This window comes from Labrus mixtus, chromosome 16 (genome assembly GCF_963584025.1).
Source record: "Labrus mixtus chromosome 16, fLabMix1.1, whole genome shotgun sequence".
In the NCBI taxonomy this organism is placed as follows: Eukaryota; Metazoa; Chordata; class Actinopteri; order Labriformes; family Labridae; genus Labrus; species Labrus mixtus.
In genome coordinates this window covers 13,361,816-13,388,840 of record NC_083627.1, presented here as the reverse complement: position 1 = coordinate 13,388,840, position 27,025 = coordinate 13,361,816, and the positions used below count along the sequence as shown (strand labels likewise).

General features: G+C 43.1%; 2 protein-coding genes across 8 annotated transcripts in view; one reads left to right on the top strand and one right to left on the bottom strand.

The window, feature by feature from the left end:
* Nucleotides 1-26,294, top strand: part of col14a1b (collagen, type XIV, alpha 1b) — a 112,760-nt gene extending 86,466 nt beyond the window's left edge. For 2 of the 5 annotated variants that reach the window (XM_061059223.1, XM_061059218.1), the window contains 15 exons: nucleotides 820-978; nucleotides 5,567-5,644; nucleotides 7,346-7,432; nucleotides 7,742-7,795; nucleotides 14,487-14,582; nucleotides 15,104-15,157; nucleotides 17,063-17,116; nucleotides 17,403-17,456; nucleotides 17,872-17,943; nucleotides 18,506-18,541; nucleotides 19,054-19,120; nucleotides 19,689-19,877; nucleotides 20,275-20,352; nucleotides 21,073-21,228; nucleotides 24,005-26,294. In XM_061059223.1, coding sequence (XP_060915206.1) covers nucleotides 820-978; nucleotides 5,567-5,644; nucleotides 7,346-7,432; nucleotides 7,742-7,795; nucleotides 14,487-14,582; nucleotides 15,104-15,157; nucleotides 17,063-17,116; nucleotides 17,403-17,456; nucleotides 17,872-17,943; nucleotides 18,506-18,541; nucleotides 19,054-19,120; nucleotides 19,689-19,877; nucleotides 20,275-20,352; nucleotides 21,073-21,228; nucleotides 24,005-24,297 — 1,527 coding nt within the window. In that variant the 3' untranslated portion in view covers nucleotides 24,298-26,294. The other 3 variants (XM_061059219.1, XM_061059220.1, XM_061059221.1) reach the window with 3 other exon arrangements.
* On the bottom strand, nucleotides 8,178-13,325 carry LOC132990810 (CD209 antigen-like protein A). Of its 3 annotated transcripts, none has more exons than XM_061059264.1 (6): nucleotides 13,075-13,325; nucleotides 11,671-11,805; nucleotides 11,471-11,560; nucleotides 11,258-11,385; nucleotides 10,024-10,145; nucleotides 8,178-8,879 (listed from the first exon to the last, which is right to left on the bottom strand). In XM_061059264.1, the coding sequence occupies exons 1-6, from the start codon at nucleotides 13,253-13,255 to the stop codon at nucleotides 8,747-8,749; spliced, it is 789 nt and encodes a 262-aa protein (XP_060915247.1). In that variant the 5' UTR covers nucleotides 13,256-13,325; the 3' UTR covers nucleotides 8,178-8,746. The 3 variants fall into 3 exon arrangements, with proteins under 3 accessions (XP_060915247.1, XP_060915248.1, XP_060915249.1); XM_061059265.1 differs by having other exon boundaries at nucleotides 11,671-11,790; XM_061059266.1 differs by lacking the exon at nucleotides 10,024-10,145 and having other exon boundaries at nucleotides 8,762-8,879.
* Nucleotides 26,295-27,025: the final 731 nt, after the last annotated feature.

Here is a 27,025-nt window from a genome sequence, read left to right as displayed (position 1 = left end):
TAGTCCGGCCCATTTGAGGCCTCATTGGAACAAATCCGGCCTGACCCAATATGAGTTTGACACCCCTGATCTACAGGGAGCCTAAAGGGACAAAATAACACGAGATAAAAAATAATGAATGCATTCATTACAGACGTTGATCATCACGTTAATCATGAAGGCCTATTTTCTATCTTTAAAATGCTTTGTTGACCATATTTAGCTTTGTATAATTAAATGGACGTTCCTGAACAAACCTGATTTTTTTGTGTTTTACTGGGATTTATATTTAATGGAGTTGGACAAAGTAATAAGTTACTCATCAGGTCATATGGTTGAAGTTGTTTTGTAAAATTTTCTCACAGTTAGTTCCTGTAATCCGGTCAGAATCAGCCCTCTGCTGGGATCAGAATAGATCAGATTTGTTGCTTTAAATCACTTTGGATCCAGCGTGTCCAAAGTGTCAGATTGAATTTGGAGGGAAATCTGCTCGTTAACTTTACAATGTGAATCAGGTAGAGGGCGCTGTTTAACCACAGCATGTAGAGTTGAAACCCTGTACAGGCTGCAGATACTAAACCTGGTAAAGCATCGATCCTTCTGTGGAAGGTCAGTCTAAAAAAAGGTCCAAACTGGATCATGCAGATGCAACTGATCTAAAATGAAGAGGATTGGATTTATTTTCACGCCTTAGATTCTGCTTGAAAGATAGTAAACTACTGAACTGGTCGGCTGTTTGTTCAGGTGATTTTTAGCGCATCTCCTCAGGTCTTAAAGCTCAAAACACAAAAGTTTAAAGAAGACCTGAAATTATTGAGTCTGATGTTTTCTCTCCTGCAGCTCCACATTGCAATCAGCAAGACGAGCGCGAAGGTGCTGATCGACTGCAAGATGGTGGCCGAGAAGAACATCAACGCAGCGGGGAACATCACGACTGACGGCACGGAGGTTCTGGGCAGGATGGTCCGCTCCAGAGATAACAAGGACAACTCTGCGCCGGTGAGGACAGCACGTGCACGGACATACCCACACTAAAATATACATAAGCACATGCACGCTCAGTGGAGAGGGCCACACGACGCTATGATCCCAATAACACGTTAGCTGATAAAACTAGTTCACACAACCTTCAGGAGCCCAGAGAGAGACAGCGTCCTCCTTTTCTTCTTCTTCCATTTCTGCCATAAAACTTGGTGCATCCTGGAATGGTTCTACTCCAACAGAACGGGTATAACAGTAACGTTCACTGGGCCCGCTTACGTCGGAAACATTTAATAAAAAGGTTCATATCATTTTAAGAAGAATTTAAAATAGGCTACTTTTTACTGAAGCAACAATAAATAAAATTAGTGTTTTTTTTGTTGCTTTTTTAAAAAAAAATTGTTGGCCTGACACGCCAAGCAGACTGCAAAGAACTAGTGGCGAGGAATGCTGACTTTTGCGTCACCTTTTGTCTTGGCCAAAAAGTTGCACTGGAACACACCGCAAAGACTACAGTTGACGGCCAACCACCACGTACGTTCTGCTCATGCGTGAAAGGAAATACCTCTCCATGCCAGCAGGCGGCGGTAGTCCGTTGTTATGATACGAGATAACACCGCTGTTGGTCACCACTCGTATTATAGGTAGCCTACTAATGGAGAATCATAACCTGTGTCGAGAGCTGAAGATAAATGAAACCTCCCAACAGCCAATCAGAGACTTCACCGATTCGCCTGAATCGGAAAAAAAAAGGCCGATGGGTAGCGATGGAGCCGGACACAACGCAAAACCTAGGGCGACGACAGCCAACCTGTCCAACTAGGACCAACGGCTGACGATCTCTTGGTGTGTCAGGGCCTTGAGAGAGCATTACTGTAAAATCCGGTGTATAAGAAACACTTTTAATACCTATGTTTCGTCTTAGAAGTTGGCTGCGTCTTATACACCGGTGTGACCAATATACCAGTATAAAATACTGAAACACGCGCCGTCATTACATCGGGTGCAGCAGCCCCTAACTGCGACCTGACGTGATTAAAAACACATCCCCATTCATTGTGTATTGAAATCTGAGTGCACGCTGTGCTGGGAAAGACGGTGACACAGACTAGTCTGGCTGCGCGACTTTTTCCACATATTTTCTTCCTCACGAGGTCATAATCATGCATTTACAGAAAACAGTGGTATTATTGTTCCGTAAATAAACCTTGTCGAGTGCTCTTTTGATTGAAAGAGTTTTATATTAAAGTTAAAGAGTGACCAGCGGAGTCGGGCAGCGCAGCTCGCAAGCTAGGAGTCCGTTACTCACAACTTTCCCTGCAGCAGGCTGAGAGCTCAACCACCGTACTGTAGCTAGTAGGAACGCAAACTCCCGAACGTGAAAAAAGACGGGACATTAAGAGCAACACAGCTGCACAGAAACTGCATGTTGTAGACATTGCCGAACACAATATAAATCGTCCCGCAGGAAAAAAGTTGAAAAAGTTTTTCAACTTTTTTTTCTCTCTAAAAGACCTTCAAAACAGAGTGCGAGTTATATTCCGGATTTTACGGTAAGTTTTAAAATAAGATGTGGTCATTGTCGCTTAAAATTAGGAAGGAACATGTTTTCTGTTTCTGTTTTCTGCTAACCTCCTTGGCCCCTCCCCATGCGACTCGGCCCCATGCGACTCTTTCCCCTTTGTCCCTCTTTATCCCCCCTCATGGGCGGGCTTGTTGTCGACTAAAAGGATTATAATCAGAATTTGAAGCTACATGTAAATGCAGGTACATTTTACAGGAGTAACAAATAATAACCTCTTGATCAGATCTGATGCTGCCACAAAGGTTTTCTCATGTCTGATAATCTTCATCAAAGTCACTTCCTTCAGCAGTTTTGTGACGCAAACAAATCAATCTGCATCCTGTCTTCCAGAAATAGCACAGAGACTGACTCAGCGTCTGATTGGATGGATCTCCCTTTGAAGAGAGAATCTCTTTTTTTAACCTGACGACACAGTTGTGAGAAAACTGAGCAGTCACAGAATAAAATAAAACACAGGTCGGGATATCAGCCTTTAAAGAGGTCTTTAACCCAGCTGCTAATCCTGATTTAACAATTTATAACCTCAGAGCAGAACACAGATCCTCACTGTTAATGTTCAAACACATCCAGGAGCAGCTTGATTTGTTCTTTTTAGGACTTCAGTATTGATTTTTATGCAACCTCACGTCATGGATCTCAAGACCCCTTGACTGATAATCTCATTTGGTTTCCAAGAAGTCCCCACACCTCGATAGACAAACTGAAAATGCACCTGTGCAGGATCAAAGGGAAGCTGTAAAGTGGAGGTAATCTGTTTTTTTAGTCTAACAAAGACAGGATTATAATTTTTTTTAGGCTTTGGAACATCCAATGATTTGTTCCAGTTTATCGTAATCCCAACGATTCAAATTCTACTCAGGTTTTGATTAAAATGCCCCCTGCTGATTTACTTTAAATTTGTTTTTCAACACATCTTAACTTTCCCTCTTTTCAGTCCAAATGAAAAAGGATGACACTGTAGATCCAACCCAAAAAACTTCATGCATCACTTAGTTTATCCTTTTAGTTATGGAAGATCAGAAGAATACGTTATGAAGGATTTGTCCACAGCGTGCAGACTGCAGCTGATTCTTCTGTGGACTTGCATAACAAATTATTTTAATTGACTTTTTCAAACTTTTTGTTTTTGTTCTTGTGTACTGTAGCATGTCGTGGACATGCAAAAAGTGGTGAATAACTTTACTATAGCTAACGGAAGCTCACCACATATTAGTTAACTAATTAGAAAACTAAATGAGAGCTCGCTCCCTACCAACCTGCTAGTCTACTCTCTCCTAGTGGAAGGAGCTATGTAAAATTACTCCTCTAACACCCTTTGGAGGGCGGATGAACAAGTTATAATCACAGCCCCAGGATTATCTGCCTAACATTAATTTCTAGAATAATTAGATTCAAGAATAACCCCTGGTATAGGACTCTAGATTACCCCCCGGGGGGGGGGGGGGGGGAAATAACTGTGAACTCCCCCCGCTAGGAGGGGAAAAAATTCCAAATGATATTCTAAATGCAAATACAAAACAGTAAAAGTAAAAATATAAAAATGGAAAAGAAAAGCGAAACACAAAGACCAAAGTCTAAACCCGAGAGTGTAGACACTTGAGGTTTTAAAAGATCTTAGTCTCAGAGACTAAATCCCAAAATGGGATTTCAAAAGTCAGAGTGATGTGGATTCATTTAGCAAAGCAAAAAAGAACCTCGATCAGCTTTTACACAGCGTTTTTCTAGCCAAACCGTCTTTTTTTCAACATTCTGTGAAACCTCAACAATGCAGATTCGCAGAAACGTGATACATACACATGTATACACGTGATACATACACGTGTATTCAACCAAGTTCAACCAAGTTCATATGGGGTCTTGATGTCAAGGCATACAAGGTAACACAGGTGATACTAAGTTCATATGTGGTTTTAGCTCGAAGACCGTGAACCAGGCAGATACGCAGAAACGCTATCCGCCTACGAGCTCGCACGTGGTTTTGATCAAAATACGGCACACTTACACTGACCTCACTGGTGTGTAGGCACCACAAGTGTGTCTAAGTTTAACAGGAAATGTTGAAAGCAGAAAACAATTATGACTTTATGACATATGTATTAAATCATAAAAGAATTAAATGATAATAAAAGAAAAAGACAAAAACAAATTCAACAATTGCATAACTCTTTCTGATCTTTCAACAGTACGAAACAAAAATTAAAATCTGTGGGAATACATTTAAATCATGTTTTTTTCTTAAAGGAGCAATATGTAACTCTGCCCCTAGTGTTTAAAATGGGTACTGCAGTCCAAAGTCTCCCCCCGCCCCCTCCTCTCTAGAGTCGATGCTCACGCAGGTTGCCATGTGGTGGACACTGAAGCTTCAGTGTTTATCCAGCTCTGCATCGGTCTGTAAACCTTTCTGTGTTCTAACCTCTCTCCATTTTTCAAAAGCATCTCCAATATTGATCCTAGTTTGAGCACGTTTCTGCTCGTGGAGCTTATTAGAAACATGCAGAGGCTTTTTAGGTCGGGTAAAATCACTTCTATCTGAACCACTTCTCTTGCCCGCTTCCATCGCTGCAACACCTGTTGGTTTGACCTGATAACTGGTCTCATATCTGGCAAACTGAGGGGCGTCCAAAACGGCCGTGGGGGGGGGGGGGGGGGTGCCTTAAAACCGCCTACCTTCTCTGGTCCAAACAAATCCAGAGCATTCAGGACCGGAGTAGGCAGGTAGGTTTTGAGGAAACTATATTCGTACGTGTGGGTAAGTTTGCTTGTTGGAGTGAGTCAGCTTCCTTTTACACATACGATAATCAGCAAGAGACTAGAGGTGAGTGACAAAGTGACCAAAAGGGTGACACTGAATAAAGACGAGAGAAATAAATGTAGTAGCATCAATAAATAAAAATGAGGTAAATTAAAAAAAAAAGTGCCATTAGTAAAGTATCTGACTGTTGAAGGTTTAGTTTGGTATTTTTACATAATTTATGGTTTTGTGTTATTGAAAACGTTGGTTTGTTTTTCTGTCGTCTGTAGTTCGAGCTTCAGATCTTCGACATCGTCTGCAGCACCTCGTGGGCCAACAGAGACAAGTGCTGTGAACTTCCTGGTCTGGTGAGGTTCAAAGTTTATTTTTCAATATACGTCTCTGTGACCCGGTTTACTCCAGTGTCTGCTAACACACACACACACACACACACACACACACACACACACACACACACAAAACATTTTAATATTATTATAAAACACACCTCATTACTTCAGATGTTACGAGTCTTTTAACCGAACGCTTAGCTGTACATAGTTTGTAACTTCTAATCATCTCATCCAGGTGTGTTTGTGTGCTGAGCGGGATGAATAAACAGTCTCTGCGTGGAGATCAGTTACGATAACATCACGTTACTCATGGACACGTATTATTTTATATTTTATCCATGTCACCAGAGGAGCTGAAAATCATGATTTAAATGAAGGCAATTAAAGGTTTTACCAGCGCAACTTTTATTTTTGGTTTCTTTTTAAACCCATACCCGACGCTCTGCCTAGAATAAACAATAATATACAGTTTGTACCTCACGTTTAGAGTGCAGGGAATAAATGAACCAACTTACAGCCTAACAGCATGCAAAGCGAGCGAGCGTCAGGGACAAAATCGGCTTAGTTCTAATGTTTCCTTTTGGGAGTGTCCTGACTTCCCACCAGAGACCCAGAGCAACGTGGTGCGCCGCCGGTTGTATTTTCCTCTCTAACGCTCATGTAGACGGGCGAAGACGAAAGCGGGTTTTCGCTGCACTGCAACTGGCTTTTCTCACTCAGCAGAGTTTATTATCTACTTGTAGATAGTGGTGCATTAGTAATATCCTCATCCATGTTGAAATGTTGTACTTTGACCTGTGTCAACATGGATGATAAAATGTGTTCGGCTCAAGCGAGCCGTTTATTGACGAGCCTCTTGAGTGTTGTGATTTGAGGCGACAGCTCGTCAATAGAAAGCACCACACATCTGTTTGTCCTCCTTCAAAATAAAAGCACCAGATGTCATACTGTTTGCAGTGTAGAAAAAAATAATGCTTTTAGTTTTATTTGGAACATATAACAAAAGTTGCACTTAAGCCTCTTGTGGCCAAAATTAGTATTACAGCACTTGAATCCTAAGACAGAAAATGTATCTACGAAACCTTAATTTACTCGTCCTGAAGTCACAAACAAAAGACAAAGTGATGTTTAATCGTGTAAATTATTTTATTCTCTTATTTGTGTGTGAGTGATCTTTATTAAAGATGTTGTTCAATGTTAAAACAATCAACAAACAAATGGACATTAGAAGTTAACTGTGAGGGTTGTTAACCTACAGGTATACAGAAAGAGTTTAATTGTACATAAATAATAATTCTTAATTATCATATATAAGGCTGGCTTGATGAGTTATTTTCCAACAAAAATGTACTTTTAAACTTGAAAACTCAAGAAAACAATTTTTGTTCTGCATGTTTAAACAGACTTTAAATAATTGCTTTAATGCACTTTTATTTTATTCTAATATTCTCCGTGTGGGCATTTTATTATTCGTGGTGTTTCAGTATGGGAAGAGATGACATCAAATAAGGAAGCATTATTATCCTATTGTGTATCTGTTATTTTATTAGTGGCTTGAAATACAAAAACAGTGACATGTGGGAGATGATGGTTATCTATATTTTACACTCGTCACACTTTCATTTGCATGCTTCATTGAATTAATTATTAATCCATTTCATTCTTTTTTCTTTTTCTGCGTCTTCACCTCATCTTCATCGTGCTGTGATCATCCAGAGGAAGGAGGCAGACTGCCCAGCCATGCCCAAAGCCTGCACCTGCACCCAGGACAGCAAAGGCCCCGCCGGCACTCCTGGACCTCCAGTGAGCCAAACACACATCAAATACACACTCAACCATCTGATCAGACCACAAGGAAGTCCTTGATTTTCAGAGACGATAACTACATTTTGATCATTCTGCAAAGGAACACATAGGAAGTTTGAGTTTTCAGATTTTTCTTCAAATGTTGATTACATTTTTTTTTAAACAAGTTTCCAGGAAAGCTTGGACAATCTTGAACGATGTCTACGTCTCAGAAAGACATTGTTGGAGTGAAAATGACTTTTTGTTTACTTCAATAACTTTCTTTGTTTCATTCAATACATTTATTTTACTTTTTGTTTCACACAGGGAGGCCCTGGAATCAGGGGTGCCAGAGGGGATCGGGGAGAGCCGGGCCCGGTGGTGAGTTTTGTTGATTTTAAAATAGATATGCAGACATGACGTCAACACGTGCTTCTTTTTTAAAAAACTTGATCTGAGAAAGGACAGCAGTCCGAAAGGCTACTGAGGTTCGGACTAAACATGAACTGTATCTTGATGAAGTTTGTGTCTGGCTGTTCACCGCTGATCTGTGATCTATGCAGCACTGATCTGTGATCTGTGCGCCACTGAGCCTCTTTCCTCTACTCTCATCCAACATTGCTTTTAACATTACTTTAAATTTGAATCACCCCGGAACAAAGAGCAGGTACTCAGCAGTTTGACGTTAAGCTTACATCATATGAGGCACACTGCCCACTCAACCTGATCACACTCTTTCTTACAAAATATGAATCAAGTCCAATTTAACATGTAATGTAAACTTTATTGAGACTGCAGCATCAAACAAATCAGAAGTGCTCTGCAGAGAAACATGTGCACACAGTCGTTAATGATCCTTCATCGTGGTTTTAAAATCCTCCAAGCCGACTAAACGCTGGAGTTTAAGGCGACTCAGACCGACATGATGGAACAAAAACACTAAAAGCTAAAGAGAGCGAGTTCATGGAGAGACAAACATGATAAAGCTTACAGCAGCTGAACATTTATGATATTAATATCAACAACAGACACATTTGATGTATTGCTCTAGTATCTGGACACACATTAACACGTGTTGTAGAAGTTGTTGGTTAGCTTTGGTAACTTCCCCTCTCCTCAACACGCGTACATACACACATTCATTTGGGCAGGTGTGCAGTGAATAGCAGAGGCGACTGTCTGCACGGTGTTTCCCTAACAGACTATATCTGGGTAGAACCAGGATGTGAGACTCTGACACCAAGAAGCTTTGGACATAAACATGGGGACAGAATATTTAAATCCATTTCATAACCGTTAGTGAGGTCACCAGGAAAGAATCACCGTTACATGTCAGTCTGTGTTGACTGGTTTCTCACATATCCATCCTCTCGAGCCGTTGTTGGTTGGGCTCATCTTTCCTCCCTGATTGATGTAAACTTTGGACCCTTCCACAGGTTCCACATTGGTGTCTTTCTGCCAGAAGCTGTAGACAGAGACGAGTATTGAACAGTGTTAGAGCCTCAAAATAAAACCATTTTTATAAGAAGATGGATGCAGTCATTTTTAATAAAAAGTACTCTGCAAACAATCACAATTTAAAGGCTTAATATGCGATTTTTCACACTTAAATATAATAGAAATCAAGTATATCCTCTGAAAATAACTCTGAGTCATGACTGTCTACAATGGGTGTAACACTCGAGTCCCACTGTCTGTAATGCTTTCCGAGTTTTCCGAGTCCTATCTTCACTTTGTTTACATCGTCGGGACGGCCGGCCAGCTCATCCCCTTGCGTATAAAAGTTGTTTAATTGAGGGACTAGAGAAAAGAAAAATAACATACTGTACTCACTGCTTAACTGCATTTCTAGATCATGGTCATTTAGGGTAAATTTACATGCAGTGTGAAGATACGAGCATAATAAAGATCGCTAGCATTAGCATGCTAACACAACAATGCAGCGCAAGTTGTTTTGGTTTCATGCTGGTGCTCAAGGGCGACATCTGCTGGATCAAAAAATTGCATATAAAGCCTTTAATTATTATATTTCTGGTTACTATTTTAGATAGCTATTTAAATTAAGGTCAACATATCTGTCAAGGGGGGCCACAGTAACTCAGTCTGTTGGGGTTTGGGTTGGGAGCTGGAGGGTCCCCGGTTTAAAGGTCACATATTCGCTAAAATCCACTTCACCATGTTGTTCACTTATATGTGTCTCTAGTCTGTCTACAAACCCCCCAATCATGAGAAAAGTCCATCCTCTCCATCCGGCTCCACTTTTCAGAAAATGTGTGCTCAAACAGGCCGTTTGGAGATTTACCCTTCATGACATCACAAAGGGCAGTAACCCCTCCCCCAGGTGGGTGACACTCCCACAGCTAGGTGTTTGTTCTGCCCTCTGAGTCTGCCTTCTCACCATAAACAATAGGACATGGAGCGAGAAAGCCCGAGACACCCAAACCCTTCCAGAGAGGGGGCGTGGTCAGACACAGCTCATTTACATTTAAAGGTGCTTTCGTGTGGCGGATGTGGATAAAACAAATACATATGAATACATAAATCATTCTCATTATTTTAAAGTAACTACTAAGCAAAGATATAGTTTTCTTTAACACATAATTTCTCACAGTTGTATGGGCGTCGATCTGTCCACCCATTTCCATTCCCACTCTTTTCGATAATCATTCGTTGTTACTGACTGCAGACCAATCCATGACGCTCCACGTTCATTCAGGTCACAGAGGAAGTCCTGGTCATTGAACAACAGAGACAATAAATGTTAGTTTTTACTTCAACAACAAGTATGTGTCATGATAATAAAGTAATTTTATCAAATACTCAAAAGGGAAATCAAAGCTTCTTTTTCAAAAGAACCAAAATGTCGATGGCGGTCTCCATGCTGGAAATGCTGTCTGAGCGTTACTTTCAGTCAACCTAACGACAGGCTGAGAGCTGGAGCTGAGGCGGGTTTTAAACCTCCTCACAAAACGCGCCCGCCTGTCAATCAGGTCAGCTACACGCCTTATTACGAATAACTCTTATCCTTCATCAAATCAAAACGGATGAGTCATCAAAACATTCACCCCCCGTACAGTGTGTGTCGATCGAGACATGAGCTAATCAGACCTATTTGTTTCTTTGAATCAGGCTGTAAACATGTTAATCTCGGCTGTAAAAACAGGCTTTTTAGAATGGGTGTGTGTGTGACCTCCTGTGCTTCTGCAGCCAGACTCTAGTGGACACTCAAGGAACTGTAGGATTTGACACTTCAGCATCGGCCTCATTTTCTTAACACCAAGGGGTGCCGCTTGGAAAGCACAGATGAAACTGGTGAGGGCAATCAAAGTGGAAGGAAACACAAGGGCAGGAAATAAAACTCAACATGTAACGCTGCGGACACAGGACTACAAAATAAAACAGGAAACACTAAAGGCCGACTGAGAACACAGCGCTCTGTTACAGAGTTTGTTTGTCTCAATTTGCAGCTACAGACGATAGTAGGCTGTTACGTTACTGATGACACTTTTCTAAATCATGACGTCTGTAACCACCAGCTGATTCATGAGGGATAAACACAGACACGGAGGGATGAAACAGAAAAAAAAGTTGCGTTTTGTGGATCACATAAGGCCCTGAACCGTTGGGTTGACCAAATCAGCAACCAACAGCTTCCGGCACTGCTGTTGGATCTCACAGAGAGACGCAGGAGGATTTAATCAATTTAAGGTTTCTCTTTTACAAAGGTTGTTAAGGTGGAGGGCGCGTGTTGTTAAGTCGGCCACCTTCACTTATAGCGCTGCGGGAAACGCTGAACACACACTTTACATTCACACTTTGACATAAAATGGACCTAACACTCACATGTTCCTCTTGGCTGTTGATGATCACCAGATCTGCTCCTCTGTTCACACAGTCCGCTCTGCTCTCACTCCAGTTTCTCATCTCTGTAGATCGGTAATAGCAGCTGCATCGAAACCTTCTCCAAAACCCTTCAGAACAAACAATCCTTTTCATTGTGTTTTAGTAACAGAGTTTTAATCGTTCTGGATTAATTAGACTGAAGGTGTTTCTCACCTGTGCTGGTGGTCTCAAACTGGCAGAAACTGTTTCTATAACTGTTGCTCAGCTCCTCGTAACTGGTTTTATACGTCATGTTGAGCTCGTCTGTTTGCACCAGGAAAGACAAAGAAACAGAGCGCTGACGTAGAATCAAACCTTTAATTCAGTTTTGATTGACTGAAGATGTGACGTTGAAATAAAGACATGGTCCTCACAGAGTTTAGACAGCACAGTGACGGCTGCGACCAGCAGGACACAAAGCAGAGCCAGGATCAGTGAGGCAGCTTTAAAAGGGTTTCTTTGGACCGCAGGAGGAGGACGCTTTGGACTGCGTGCTCCTGAGAGACAAACTATTGAGACATTCAACATGTTTAGAGGTCACATGTTATACAGAATCCACTTCACCATGTTTCTCTAACACTAATATGTGTCTCTAGTCCGTCTACAAACCCCCCAATTATGAGAAGAGTCCATCCTCTCCGTCTTCTGCCTGCTCCACTTTTCATAAAATGTGTACTCAAACAGGCTGTTTGGAGATTTTCCCTTCATGACATCACAAAGGGCAGTAGCCCCTCCCCCAGGTGGGTGACTCTCCTACAGCTAGGTGTTTGTTCTGCCCTCTGAGTCTGCCCTCTCACTGTTAACAATAGGACATGGAGCGAGAAAGCCAGAGACACCCAAGCCCTTCCAGAGAGGGGCGTGGTCAGACACAGCTCATTTACATTTAAAGGTACAGACACAGAAACAGCCTGTTCTGAGCAGGGCTGAAATAGAGAGGTTTATAGTCATGATCAAATACAGGATCAGAGTGGATTTACAACAAGAAACTTCACACACAGGTTTTGAGGAGCTCTGAGACTTATTTACACTGGTTGAAGAGGAGGAGGATATGTGACCTTTAATGCAGCCGTTGGTCATCTTTATCTTTGTATAAAGATGACCAACCCCCCTTCACCTAAAACTCACATTAATGTTACAGACTAAAGGTCAAAGGTTGCTCTGGTGTGTTCAGTCCACAGAAAAGATTCTCGTGTCTGTGTGAAGCAGACCCTCACGGTTATGGAAAGTTCAATGACTCCTTTTCTTAGTGTTCGTTTCCTCTCACCGTTCCTCCTCGACTCTGATTATCTGCTGTCAAAACAGATGACTAATTTATATCGGATAAAATGCCGTTAAAAAGTGGATCTGGAAGAAATCACCAACCCTGCCTTTAAGCTATGATGCGATTCTATTCAAAATGAGAACGAGACCTGTTTGATTTCACAGTAAAAAAAAAAAAAAAACAGAACTCCTCAGCGCTGAAATTTGGTCATTTCTTTATTTTAATTCACAGAAACTTCAAGAGTCCTGCAATTTGTCTAAACATTGGCAACGGGGGGCTATGGAAACCTTTCCAACATATTTGTGCAGATAACAGTGATCGTATCGTTTTGTTGTCTTAAATTATCGTAGCGTTAAATACTTTGATGAACTTAAACGACCTGATGGGTAAAAACATCACTTAACCTCCTTTACGTGTTAATCAGAGACGAGCCCTTCATTTGAATAAATTACCCACGTTCATTTTCTGTGAACAGTTCTAAATGTTTTTGATTAAGGTGTATTGAGTTCGTGTGTACCTCCATCTCGTGTTAACAGATAATCTCGAGTAGATATGTCGGCGCTCTCGTAGATGTCGACCACTCTCTCCACACTCTCTGCTCTTTCTGCTCCGTCTTTTTGGACTCCCTCGCTGTAGCTCACGGTCGGGGAGCAAGTCGGTTCTTCATAAATGTTAGAGGACATTTTGAGGAGAGTCATTCGCTTTATGTTGCAGTTTGTTTCTCATCAGAGTCTGTTCTTCTGCTGCTGCTGAAGGTGTCGTCTATAAACGTGCACACAAATCTCTGTGATGTTGGTGTACGTGTTGTTGCAATGGTTTCCACATCCAGAAAGCAACAACAGGAAAACACACCGCCTCGTTCTTATCTCGGTTTTATTTGAATGATCAAATGATTTCAACTTTGAAGCTCTCCTTTAGTTGAAATCCCTACCTGTAATCATGAGACACTTTAATGGACCTTTTTTAATTTGTTTTTATGTTTTATATGTTATATGTGTGTCCTGTTTGTCTTCTTTCGATACGAGGCAAATTCCCCTACGAGTAACGAAGGTTATATTCAATCATTCTAAACACTTTTTAAAATGTTTTCATCTTTTGCATGTTTCAGGTTTTCACTCCAGATTAACTTCTGAGAGCTGGCTTTTTTCTTTTCAGGATGATAAGTGTGCTTTGTGGTGTTTGCTGCAGCCTCAGTCCGATTTTTCACTGATTTGAACTCCTTTAAATTCCCCGTTGGTTGAATTTGATTATTTTCTTTTATTTTCTTCTTTATCAACCTGAAGCACACATCCTGTCGCACTCAAATTAGATCCTCTTATCACCACGATCATGTCCTCATGAGCATCTTCACTCGCTCTCAGATGTTACACAAGTTTAAAAAAAAAAAATTATCTGATGTTCACAAAAACATGAGCAGCAGAAGCCTTCAGCGTTAGAATGTTGTCATAGTTTGTGGTGTAAAGAATCAGCAGGTTTTACACAGGTGTGCTTTCATGTATTTTACTAGAGAAACTAAACGACTCTGTTCACTCTAGAGACGGATTATAGACAGCAGGACTGGATTATTATTGGATGATAACTTTATGGCTGCAGGTTACTCAATATTTGTCCATAAAGTTACATCCTGACGTTGTCTAATGTGGTTTAATAACTCTAAACCAGTTTTTAAACTATGCTATGTGGTCTGGCTACGGCAGCGTTTAGCGCTTCTTTTACAAAATACTCTAAAGGTCGACGCTCTCGTTTCTCTTAAACAAGTCGACTCACTTGTCTCAAATCGTGTCACCTCAGTGTGCGCTTATTTTTTCTAAATATTCTTATTGCTGTCCATTTTTGTATCTCGACAGCGTTGTGTAAGACTCGCTGCACCTGTTAACAAGTCAGTCTGTTGTTAATTCTCTCTCTCTCTTTCTCTCTCTCTCTCCCCAGGGACCGACTGGTCCAGTTGGTGACACAGGTGTAGCTGGACCTCAGGGACCCCAAGGACCACAGGGACCCAGTGGGCGCTCCATCATCGGATCCCCGGTACGACGAACACACAACAGAGTGATTTAACTTTGCAGCAAAGATAAAGTTGCCCGGGGCGCTGGTGGCGCAGTGGTTAGTGCGCGCCCAGTGTATGGAGGCTGTAGTCCTCAATGCGTGCGGCCCCGGTTCGAGTCCGGCCTGTGGCTCCTTTCCCGCATGTCATTCCCCACTCTCTCTCTCTCCCTGATTTCCGACTCTGTCCACTGTCCTATCTCTCAATTAAAGGCACAAAAAGCCCAAAAATACATCTTAAATTAAAAAAAAAAAGATAAAGTTGCCCTGGGTGATTGGTGCGATCCAGAACTTTCTTTGGATCCTTCCTGAGAGGAGTCCACTGAGTTATAATTTAAACATCTGAGGTCGTTCTTTGAGCGCCGACCTCCATCCGTGGAGCGGCTGAAGAGCAAGAGTTTCTACTTTACTAGAACTCTTTAATTGTCTCTTTATAGAGCTGAAATCATTTGATTCTGTTATTACACTGAATTTTTTCTCTATTCTGTTTTCTTTTTTGAGTGCAGGGTCCTGCTGGAGAGAGAGGACAGAAAGGTGACGCTGGACAACAAGGAGCTCAGGTATGAAGGAGGAAACGATGTGAAAGAACAGATTTACCCTCAGCATGGCTGTTCAGGACGCTCATAGGACGCTTTCTTTACCCGGCATAAATAGATGCAGACACTCTAATGTAGACACCCATGAGCCATTTGAAGCCATGATCATTCAGACTTCTTCTTCTAGGAAACAGAGGTGAACATTTTGGACGAGAAGTCGGAGCTTGGTTTGAACGTTGCACGTGTAGCTAACAATAGCTACAAGTTTTGATTAATAAAAAAGAAACGTGCTAGCGACTTGTCAATGAGAAGATTGCGTTAAAGCATACCATGTTTTATCCTCCGTTGTACGATGCCATATGTTCCAATACGTTTATTACGATATGATTGTGAACTTGATGCTGTGTGGAGGAAAACTAAAAAAAAATACATCAAATGAGATGAAGGACCATTTGGTCTTTGACGACCAGACTTCGGGTGCATCCGAAATGTCATTTTTGGTTAGGAACATTCCTCACTGAGTGAAATGACCCAGAAGCATTGCAGGACCATTGTTACCAAAGGAGATGAGATATGACGCCCCACAATTCCTTGCGGCCGCAACATTGAAAGCGAGTCGCGCATCCGACCAAAATGAACGATAATCGTAAAGGGACAGATCATGTAAGAAACATTTTTAGCCAGATGATGTTTTATTCAACATATTTCATTCACTTCAGAATGCTTTGTGCAGTTCTACATTTGTATACTTAAAAAATGATGTTTATGTAGGCTATAGGCTATCTTGCGTAAATGTAACAATTAATTTCATACAATCATACTTACTTTGTATTAATGTAGATTTCTGAGTGGACAGGAAGGTGATGCTTTCACTTTTCTTACTCGGAGCCTGGTAGCCTATATGCCTTTTATTTCACTTCCTCGTGGTTATTAGGATTATTTCACCGGTAAGAAGGCACAGGGGAAAGTTTTTTAGATGCGCTTTTTGTAGTCCATTTTCAGAACATTGTAGTTTCACCGCGGCAGAACCATGTCATTAACCTCCGACGGCCCGTCGCATTTAATTACGTGGCCCAGTGGAAAATGCGCTCGGATTGTCAGAGCAACGCGACCACCTTTCCCTAAGTCCTTTATGAATTCTCCTAATATCTTTCCTTAACCTCATGACGTTTTCCCCGGGGTTAAGGTGAAGAGGATAGTGAAAGGAGATAAGAGGGACAATTTGGATGCACCCTTCTTTTTGCAACTACTTGAGTCACCGCCTGCTGGTCATCCAAGGGAGTGCATGTTAAAATCCCTCTCTCATTGGCTGTCCTTGTCAAACCTCATGGTTAATTAGTTTATGTTTTCAACAGACGGCAAGTTTGTCGTAATGTGAGTATTTCACATTTTGCCTTCTACATCAGCCTCATGAGGCTGCAGAGCTCAAAAGCTACCCAGCTTGATTTTGCATTCTGCAGATTTGTTTTGGTAAATGTGAGTTTGTCCGAGATACAAACTAATGCAGCTTGTTATTGACAGCGAGGAGGGCAGCAGGCTGTTTCACAAAGAGACTAGTCATTATGTCTCTGCTGTGAAACACTCGCACCAACACGACCTTTCAGGAGCACACAGTTGTCAGATTCTGAATAATGGTGCCATTTGCCAAAGGTTGAGTTCTGTTATTTCTGTTTCCTGTTTTCCTGCAACAACAGGAACACATTTTTAACAAGAGAGCCGAATCTTTTCTGTTTCTGAGGTTTTCTTCGGACTGAACACAGTAAATACTAGTTTTATGATCTGCTCATCAATGAGAGTACATTTAAACTTTGGGCAGTTCAACGTGGGTGTCATGAAGCATTTCGACGATGAAGAGGCTGGTCGAAAGCGTCTGCGTCGACAGGATATATTCGACCTTCAGCGTCCTCTGCTATTGTTTTTGTGTTTCAGGGAATTCCTGGCAGAGCCGGCGGTCCGGGTCGAGAAGGAACTGCAGGAGTCAGAGTGAGTTATAATGTTTACAACAACACTGATATTTATTGTTATTGTATTTTTCACATCCACACTTGTACCTTCCTGCAGTGTTTGTTCACATATCGGATCATTTCCAGTTTTAGTTCTTAGATTTTTTTTTCTATCTCAAAGTCGACCTCTTCTGCTGAGCCTCGTTTTAAACTCTCATAAAGTGTTTCAATGCAGGATGTTCAGCTTCAGCTCGGTACAGGACAACTTGTGTGAGTGCGCCCTAAAATGTCAGTGTCCATCATACACACGTCTTTCTCCTCCACAGGGACTTCCAGGCAAGGACGGACCACCCGGCAGACCGGGTCCTGCAGGGACTATCGTAAGTGAACATTTAACAATGACGTCCCTCATCTCTTTGTGTGTTTTTTCAACAGGACACGAGTCCAGTGTGTGTTAATGAAGCTACACATCTCTCTCTTTATTGAATGTTTGAAGTTATTTGATGCTAAAAACTGAAAACTGTTGAGAAGAAAAGAGTTCACAAAATGACCCTTTATGGTTTCTGTAACTACACAGCCATCCTCTGAATAAAGAATTAGAGTAAAAAAGGACAGGAAATGTATTATCTGTGTCAGTGGATGGTGACAGATTTTGCTGCCGTCTCTCTGGTTCTCTCTCGACACCTGAAGGTGGATTTAACCGGAGGTCACTGCAGCAGATGTTTATGAATCAATGCAGATTTCAGCTACAGTAACTTCAAGTTGATTACAGTATGTCTGTCCTCATCTCCTCAGGGGACTCCAGGAGCTCCAGGGGCCCCAGGAAACACGGGCCCTTCAGGAAAACAAGGAGAGCTGGGACCACCGGTGAGTCTGTCGACCAATCAGAGCTTCAATCTGCCTCTTCTGTTTAAACCCTTTCTTCTCTCCCTGTCTGAGTTAACACCAGAGCAGATTTTTGAAGAGTAAATCCTCTTTTAGTTTTAATTAGACTTTAAAAGATTAACGAGACGAAGACATCGTTATGACGAGCTGGTTCAGGCGGTAACAGTATGTAGATACTTTATTGATCCTGGGGGAAAGTCAAAAGTAAAGGGAAGTCAACAGGGCAAACTTTGTTTTAAGTCGAGAACAACAACCCAAAGAGAGGCAGAAGGTCGTGCATGATGGCCGTCCAGAGGGAGAGCGAGAGAAAGCTGAGGAAGTCTGGCTTATAGGTGGGCGGGGTAACCAAGTAACCAGCAAGCAAGCCATAACCGACCACCAGAGGGAGCCAAAGCTCTGAATCAGAAACAGAACAACAGTAACAGTAAGCGTCCTTCAGAGGATGCAGCCCCAGAAATGAGACGCACATTTTCCATATTGTCGAATCGTTCACAAGCTTGTGTTTTTTATTTCCTTGTTTTAATTTCATTTTCTTCTCATGCAGGGCGGTCCGGGAGGCAAAGGGGACAAAGGCGAACGGGTGAGTGCGTCCTTCCGTTTGTGTGTGTGCTCATTTGGGTGTGTGCTCGTTTGTGTGTGAGCTTTTGTCGGCTTGGGTCGGAGGTTTGATGATCTGTGCTCATAGTGATTATTTGATCTGTACACGTTTGTTGTGAGAGGTGAGGGAGGAATGCATGTGTGAGGGAGAGCTGTAGAGGGCAAATCAAATCAATAACTGTTTGTTTTGTTAGTTTTTTTGTTTTTTTAAGATTTATTTTTGGCTTTTTGTGGGGCCTTATTCGAGAGATAGGACAGTTGATAGAGTCGGAAATCAGGGAATGAGAGAGTGGGGAATGACATGTGGGAAAGGAGCCACAGGTCTTGAACCCGGGCCACCCGCTTGGAGGACCAAAGCCTCCACACATGAGGCGCGCGCATCAACCACTGCGCCACCAGCGCCCCTTTTGTTAGTTTTTTAAAGCATGAAACTGTCTAAATGACAGGGTTTGATTTTAGATTTTACGAACAGTACTTGTGTTTGTGTGTCTGCAGGGTGACCTCCAGTCGACAGCTTCCGTTCAGGCCATCGCCCGGCAGGTCTGTGAGCAGCTCATCCAGAGTGAGTAACCATGAGAACGCTTTATTACTCAGTTTATTCAGGAGAGACCAGAACATGAAGAGCACATACCATAAAGTATAAGACGCACTTTTCATACCTATTTTTTTATCGTAAAAGTTTGCTGCGTTCTATAAGGCCCGGGCCTGTGGGGAGGGGGGGGGGGGGGGAGATCCTGGCCAGACCCGGCTTTGGGCAAAGGAGGGCTTGGGCCGACAATCTAACCTCTAAGTCTGGTTCTGCTTGAGGTTTCTACCACTGTAACTCTGCTAGATGTGGCTTAGTGTTGTGCTCATGATGGATTTTTGTAAAGTCTTCAGATAACATAAAGATTGTTTAAAAAAAACAAAAAAAAAGGTGCAGACAGTTTTTTGTTGCAGCTCAGCCCAAATGGCCCCGCCTCAGACAAGGTTAATATCCAATGATAGTTAAGGATAAGGGGATTGCACCAGGAGTGGCTTATCAGATTTCAAAGGGGGTCCATGCCACCTCTGGACACGGCCCTGCCTCTGTGATACATCCAGGTAGCTGAACCTCTGGAGAGAAGTCATCCCTGTTCTTGTTTTTTCAGGCCACATGGCTCGCTACAACTCTATCCTGAACAGCGCACCCAGTCCTCCGGTGAGCATCCGCACGGTGCCGGGACCCCCCGGAGAGCCCGGCAGGCAGGGAACTCCAGGAGCTCAGGGAGAACAGGGACCCCCGGGACGACCCGGCTTCCCGGGACAGAACGCACAGAACGGACAACCAGGAGAGAGAGGTGAAGTGGAGCAGCGGAGTTTACACACATAATCACTGATTCAAATCACGGCTAGTCACACAGAAGTCACCATTAAGGCCGTCAAAATGTTTCATACTCAGATACTTAGGGGCGACAGTAGCTCAGTCCGTAGGGACCTGGTTTGGGAACCAGTTCATGTCCCGATGTGGACCATAATATGGAAGTTTGTCTGGTAGCTGGAGAGGTGCCTGGTCAGTTCCCGAGTACTGCCGAGGTGCCCTTGAGCAAGGCACCGAACCAACTTTGACACTTTCTATTAAAACACATTCAAAATGAAGAAATCCAAATAGTTAATTCTTCATATGTTGGAGTAAAAAGTTGCTGCATCTTAAAGTCTCAGTGAAATAACATATGTAACTCTGTTCTGTCTGTCCAGGTCAACCAGGAGATAAAGGAGAGAAGGGAGAGAAAGGTGTTGGAATCCAAGGCCCAAGAGGACCTCCAGGACCACAGGGTAAATTAGACCACACCAACCCAAAGCATTGACTGTCTATAAAGATGGACGATGAGTCCTTCACCTCCTCTGGTTGTGCAAGAGTGAAGCCAAAATATCCCCTATAGGAAGACGGTGATGTCACTTTGATCCATAGTCTGTGCAGTAGAGATTGGCAGGTGGAGCCACCGTTGAGACATTCTGCTCCTTCTTAAGCACACCTTTAACTTCCTGCTAAAAGGTCAAAGGTCGCTCAGGTGGGTTCAGTCCACAGCAGAACAGATTCTTGTGTCGGTTTGAAGCAGACGCTCACGGTGATGGAAAGTTCAGAGACTCTCGGGTTTGTTACGTTTCCTCACCTCTGCTGTAATAATCCGCTGCACACAGCAACGCAGGAGCCTCATTGGTCAACACAGCTGTCAATCATGATGTCATACCCTTTTTATATCAAAAATTAATTACAGTGAAATTTCTCAAAAACATGAACACTGTGTCATAAATCAGCGTGAGAAGAGCTCACTATGAAGACAGAAATCATGTTTGAGAAACATTTTGATTTTATAGTTTATCCCATTTGTTAACATGGAGGAGGCGGAGCTTATGGCCTAAACTGCAGCCAGTCAGCAGGGGGAGCTCTGAATGTTTTGCTGTCATGTCTTCCATCTTTGTATACAGCCATAGATCCACAGCATTATGAAATCTGATCCCTTGAGTCATTTGTACGAGTTCCTTCCCCTCCAGGTGCTCAGGGTCAGGGCAGACCTGGCAGCCAGGGTTCCACAGGGCGACCTGGAAATCCAGGAACGCCCGGACGGCCTGGGGTTCCAGGACCCGTTGGCACTGCTGGACCACCGGGCTACTGTGACCAGAACTCGTGTGTGGGCTACAATGTTGGAGGTACGTAGAGTCACAAAGACGCAGCGTGAGGCTTTCTGACATCAGGTGTAAGCCATGACTACAGAGGTTTAGAAACGACTCAGGAAACAAAATGATTTAAAGGTACTTTGTAAAGCTACAGAACTTAATAACAGATATTATGTCTAGATCCAAACGATGATAATGTTTTTATTTAAAAAAAAATATTTTTGGGCTTTTAATGCCTTTATTGGAAAGACAGGATGTCGACAAAAGAGCCACAGGCGGGACTCAAACCCTGGCCGCCCACCTGGAGGACTATTGCCTCCGTACAGGGCGCACTAACCACTAGGCGACTGACACCCTCGGATTAAAATCTTAAACATCAGTTGAAACTGTCTTCATGTCTGTGGTCTCCATGTTGTAACATCGTGTGTCGCCAGCTTGAGTCTACAGAGTCTTTAGAAATGATAATGTGGAAAATGAATATCTGATGGCAGGGTTCCAAGATGGCGTACTCGCTGATGGCTTCCCTATTATACCTTAATATCAAACGTGTCTTCACTGTGTCGAGGTCGTAATCAAAGAATCAAACATAAAACTGTTTTCATATAAAAGATCATGCATGTGTTGTGTGTTCTAAAGCGAGCATGAGAGCTCTTCAGAGCGGAGTGCGTCTTTTCAGTTTGAAGGTCAACAAGTGAAACGTTTCATTCAGTCGCTTTCTCTTCATGATGAAAAGCCGCCGCTGAGTTAAACGGGCTGCATGTCGCTGAAGTCATTCAGTCGCACACTCGCTGTATTTAAAGGTTAACCACCTTCGAATACATTTAAGATACAGAATTTTGCTTCAGACTGGAACGCACGGGGAGCTCAGCTCGCCGGTCTCACACCTTCTAACATTCTCCGATCACGTTGACACTCTGAGCTTGTTGTTGTTGTCCTGAAAACAACTTTTCTTCATTCAGTTGATCAATCTGTCAGGTGAAGTTCCCTTAAAGGTCAAAGGTCCAAAATCACCAGAAGAAAAGATTCAAATATCAGCTCAAACCGTTTATCTCTGCAGGTCGCACATCATCCATACACGTGTTTACTGAACATATATATTATTTGGTAACACTTTTAATCAAGGTCACAAAACTCACCGTTAACTCGTTGCTTATTAGCATGCTAATTAGTAGCATACTGGCTGCTTATTAGTCTTAGTTTAGTTTAAAAAGCAAGATTTACAATTCTGGTGATTTGAGTGAAACCGTCCTTTAAGGTCGTCGCTTCGTCCTGCAGAGACTCATTAAATCTGCATGATCGCCAACATCAACATCACACCATTACTGACTGAATTCTGCATCTTAACACGTCATGAATGATCTCTTTATGTCAGTTGAATCTCTCTGGGACGTGGGAGAGGGTTTCATCTGATGCAGCATGGAGGCTTTTCTTCCCTCATATCACTCGAACACACCACCACCGCCGCCACAGAGTGTTTACAAATACAGAGAGAAGCTGCAGCTGATTAATCTGTGATGCTGCCAGCTTTCAGATCTGCAAAGTGTTAATTTGATCTGCAGAATCCAAACAACGCCGACTGTGTTTTCTCAGCCTTCACGGGGAGAACGGACTCGTGGGAAATTAAAAAGTAACACTTTTTGTAGTCGACGCAGCGTCACATGCAAACACACAAATCAGCCAAACGTGGCTTTTTGTAAACACAGTGAATGTGTTTGAATCTGATATGAGTGAAGAAAACCCTCAAAGATTCATCTTGAAGTGCATGATGGTGTTAACTCATGATGTGTTAAGGTTGAAGGTATAACAGCAGCCTAGAGGGCGCTGTGCAGCTCGCAGCCCGCCGCCTCGTCATGTGAGTAACGCCTGCATGTTGTAATGACTCGTCTGTCTTTGTGTGTTTGTCTCTCTCTCCTCCTCCTCCTCCTCTGTCTGTCTTTCTGTCTGCAAAACAAAACGCTCGTTTATTTCCTCCTGATGACTCCAGCTCAATATTTTAACGACCACTGAGCTGCGTTCAGAGCCGACGATCAGCAGGGATCAGTGAACTGCTGCAGGTGGTGTCACTGCATCAGCTGAACACACGCGGCCCTGACACAGAAATAAATAATTATCTTAAACTAACACAAAATAAAACACTGAAGCTCTGAGCTGACGTGCAGCCATGCATTTGATTGTTCTTGTCTTTAAGAGTCGTTTTGGTTGTTTTCTAAAGATCTCGACTGACCCCTTCGTCCTCTTCTGACTCTCTCTCCTAGATTACGAGAATCCACGGCCTCTTTTTTAAACCTCAGGCTTCACTCCTCTAACATCAACATTTATAAATATAACTGAGAGCTCATCTGCACGACAACCCGCTGTTTGGACACTAAATGTTAAAATAATAATAAAATAATAATTCCACTTGAATAATAATAATTTAAATGTTGACAGTTTGAATGAGTAACACGTCTAATTACTGCCTGAGGAAACTCATCAGCTTTTCATTTGTAGTTGTTAATCCTGAATCCATCCTTCCTTCTTATTCTGCTTCAGTCCGTAACCTTGGTAACCATGGTAACCCTGATGCAGTAACCCTCGGTCACTTTTGTTAACGCTTGTCCATGTGTCTCCTGCTCCTTCCTTCTTTCTCCCGCCCCCCTCTTCCTGTCTAACCCAATCAACCCCCCCCCACCCCCACCCCCACCCCCCACCAAACAAAAAAACAATCCAAATTGCTTCCTGTGGTGTTGGGTGTCGGCCATCTTGGTTTTGGGCTGTCTGCCTGGCGTTCTGGCTTCGTCGGCTTCCGCCTGGTTGGTTGGCTACGCAGAGCGTGAGGATGTCACTGACGGAGGCCCTATGTCTGCAGTCCAACTGCCGCCCAACGTCTTCCAGAACTACGGCGAAGTCGAGGAGGACGATCCGTACCGATACTACCAACCCAACTACCCGGCTCCACGGCCCGTGGCGCCTGACGACCCCACGTTCGCCCAGGATGACGTCGAACTGAGCTCCCCCGGCGTCCACCGCAGCGTCCGGAGCGTTGACGAAGAGGTGGAGAGAGTCGGGCCGAAGAGGAGGCTAAAGAGAGGAGCGAAGACGCCGCCGGGACTCATGCAGTGAGCGGAGGTGATGGCGGACGGAGGGCTGCTCGCTGTTTCTGATTGGGTGGCGTGGAGTCGTTACGGACTAATCAACAAGTGCCTGATGTAGAGGATTTCTTACGGACTTCGTAGAGGGGACGGGTCGGGGGTAACGCTATGCTACGTTTGATGTTTGTTTTTATTTTTGTGTTTTCTCTGAGATCGCTGAGAGAAACATGTCAGTCCTGATTTCTAATTCTAGTTTTTGATGTTTTTTTTGTTTCGCTCGTCGGTAAAGTGCCTCGTAACGGTGTCAGAAGATTCTGGAAGAACGCAAAGAGGTTCTGCAAGCGTTTATACGGCGAGACGCTCGCAGCTTAAATCTAATCGAAACGATGCCAACGTTTATATCTACCTTTAAGTTTCATAAATCACTGTCAAGTGAAAGAGGCTTTCCGATTTCGTACATCTGATTAAGTTTGATGGCGTCGTGGCGAGTTCACTGCAGGCGCTGCAGGTCAGGCACGCTGACATCATTACGACCACGTCCCTGAAATCTCAGGTGTGTGGTCATCACGATGTCATGATGACAGGAGGAGATTTTTAATGTGTAGAAGTCTCGGCTGTAAGTTTACTGAAATGCAAACAAGAAATTTGTCACTTTCTCTATTTGTCTCTATGACAACAGACTGTTTACAACGGCCGCTGTATGACATAAATATGAGGAATGTCAAACATGTGGAAGAGAACACCGGTGATGTCAACAACGCCTTTCTGAACTTGAGCGCTCGGAGCGGCGTTCTGGAAAAAGACGCTGAGCGCTGCGCTTTTTCCTCTGGTTGGCCGCCTGCTGCTGCAAACGCTTTAAAATATGATTAAGAGCTACTAAAACCAGATAACCTCATCGCCACATTCCCTAACCTAAAGCCTCCCGCCACACCCAAACAGCATACTACCACACACGCCTGCCACGCTATCGCGGCGTTTGACGTCAGCTGGGCTGTTGTTTACTTCCTCATTCCAAGACCGGAGACCAGCTCAGCCGGGCCTGCTGTCCTGCAGAATAACCACGACTGGACTTCTGTCCAACGTAGTATTTACATCACACTGTGCTGGACAGAAGTCTGCAGCCTAATTATTTTATAGCTCCACCTCCTTTTCCATTAGTGGTCGTGATTGGTCGGTTGTGATCGTGCCTGATCTGCAGCGAAACCTTTGAACCTGCGTCACATTTGAGATTTTTTTACCGTTTTTCTGTCGCCTCCTTTTTTTCCTTTTATAGATTATTTAAAAATAAAAGAACAAAAAGTTATTTATGTAAAGTTCTGCATGTTTTTAATCTGGTCGACACGTTGAACCGTTTGATATGAAGATGTTTTTTTTATCCTTCATGCAGTCTCGATGTTTCGCTCTCGGCCGATGTGTCGGTGTTTAAAACGCCGACAGTAACAGCTGCTGTGAGCAGAGCGATTATGTTTCTGTGTTTGTGTTTTGGTTTCGTTTTCAGGAGCTTTTTGTCGAGTTGTCAGAGGGATGAAACAAACAAGACGATTAAAACGAGATTATAAAAATGATCTGACGATAAGGACGGACAGCTGGTTCCCTCTCTGTGTTTCTTTGTTTGGATTGATCTGCCTCCATCCGTCACATTTATCTCTCAGATATTTTAACTTCCCCGGGCCGCCATCTGGCGCACGTTCACTTTTTATATATTTCATGCTCAAACTGGAGACTGATTTGGAAACAGACGCTCGGCTGCTCGGTTCTATCAGAGGTCACGGCGTTCTTCACTCGGTTTGATTTGCTGCAGAAAATGTGCCTCGTTTAAGTTTTTGTTTCAGGAAGTCAGAAGTGGAGCTCACGTTGTTTCCCAAATATCTCTTCAATGTTTATTTCTGAGGCCTTCAGGTGAGCAGAGCACAGGTGTCCCTCTACCCCTCTGATCAGGACGTGTTCAGAAATACAAATCAGCAAAGTAATTTATTTTTTACTTGGTGTTGATTTTCTCAGAACAATAAAACTGAAGTACAACCCTTACTGTCGTCGTCTTTGTGGACTGTTTGATGTGTTGCCGTCCTTCAGCAGGTGATAGGACCGAACGCAGGAAACCAGCTGAGCCGCCAGGTGAGCCGCAAAGTTCGACACCTCCGACCTGACTTCTGCTCTGATGAGTCTGAGAAGGTCGAGCAATCGTCTGAAACACAAACTGAACCCTCAGAGTTTAGAGGCTTACTCAAATTTTCAGACCAAAACAAACGCTCTCTTTGGACACGCCTCCGTCTTCCCTCAGCTCCCCCCTCCCTTCCTGTTGCCAGACGTTCCCGCCCCTCTCTTTTCCTGTTTCACTAGCGAGCGTCTGTGAGACGGAGAGCGTATAAACATCTGAACACAAGATTCTGAGATCAATAACGAGAGGATACGTTCCTCAGCTGATTCAGTTTCTATTGGTATTTTAAAAACCTATTGACATTTAGTGGGCGGGGCTTTCTTCCCCATGTGGTGCTAACGATTAGAGACGGAACCGGCGTCAGTGAGCTTCTGATTTTAGCTTTCTTGTACGTAACATCATTTTCTTTTCTCTCTTACTTAAAAACATTTTTTTTCTTGATTTCTGGCCCACAAAGATTTGAAGTATAAATCGGCTCCCACAGATGAAATCTTTGCTTTGAACGAGGTGAACCAAAAAGATCTCCACGAGTTTGACTCCGCTTCCCTTCGATCAGACGGATCACTTTAAATTAACTTCAATATTTCTGAGGCAATGTGCT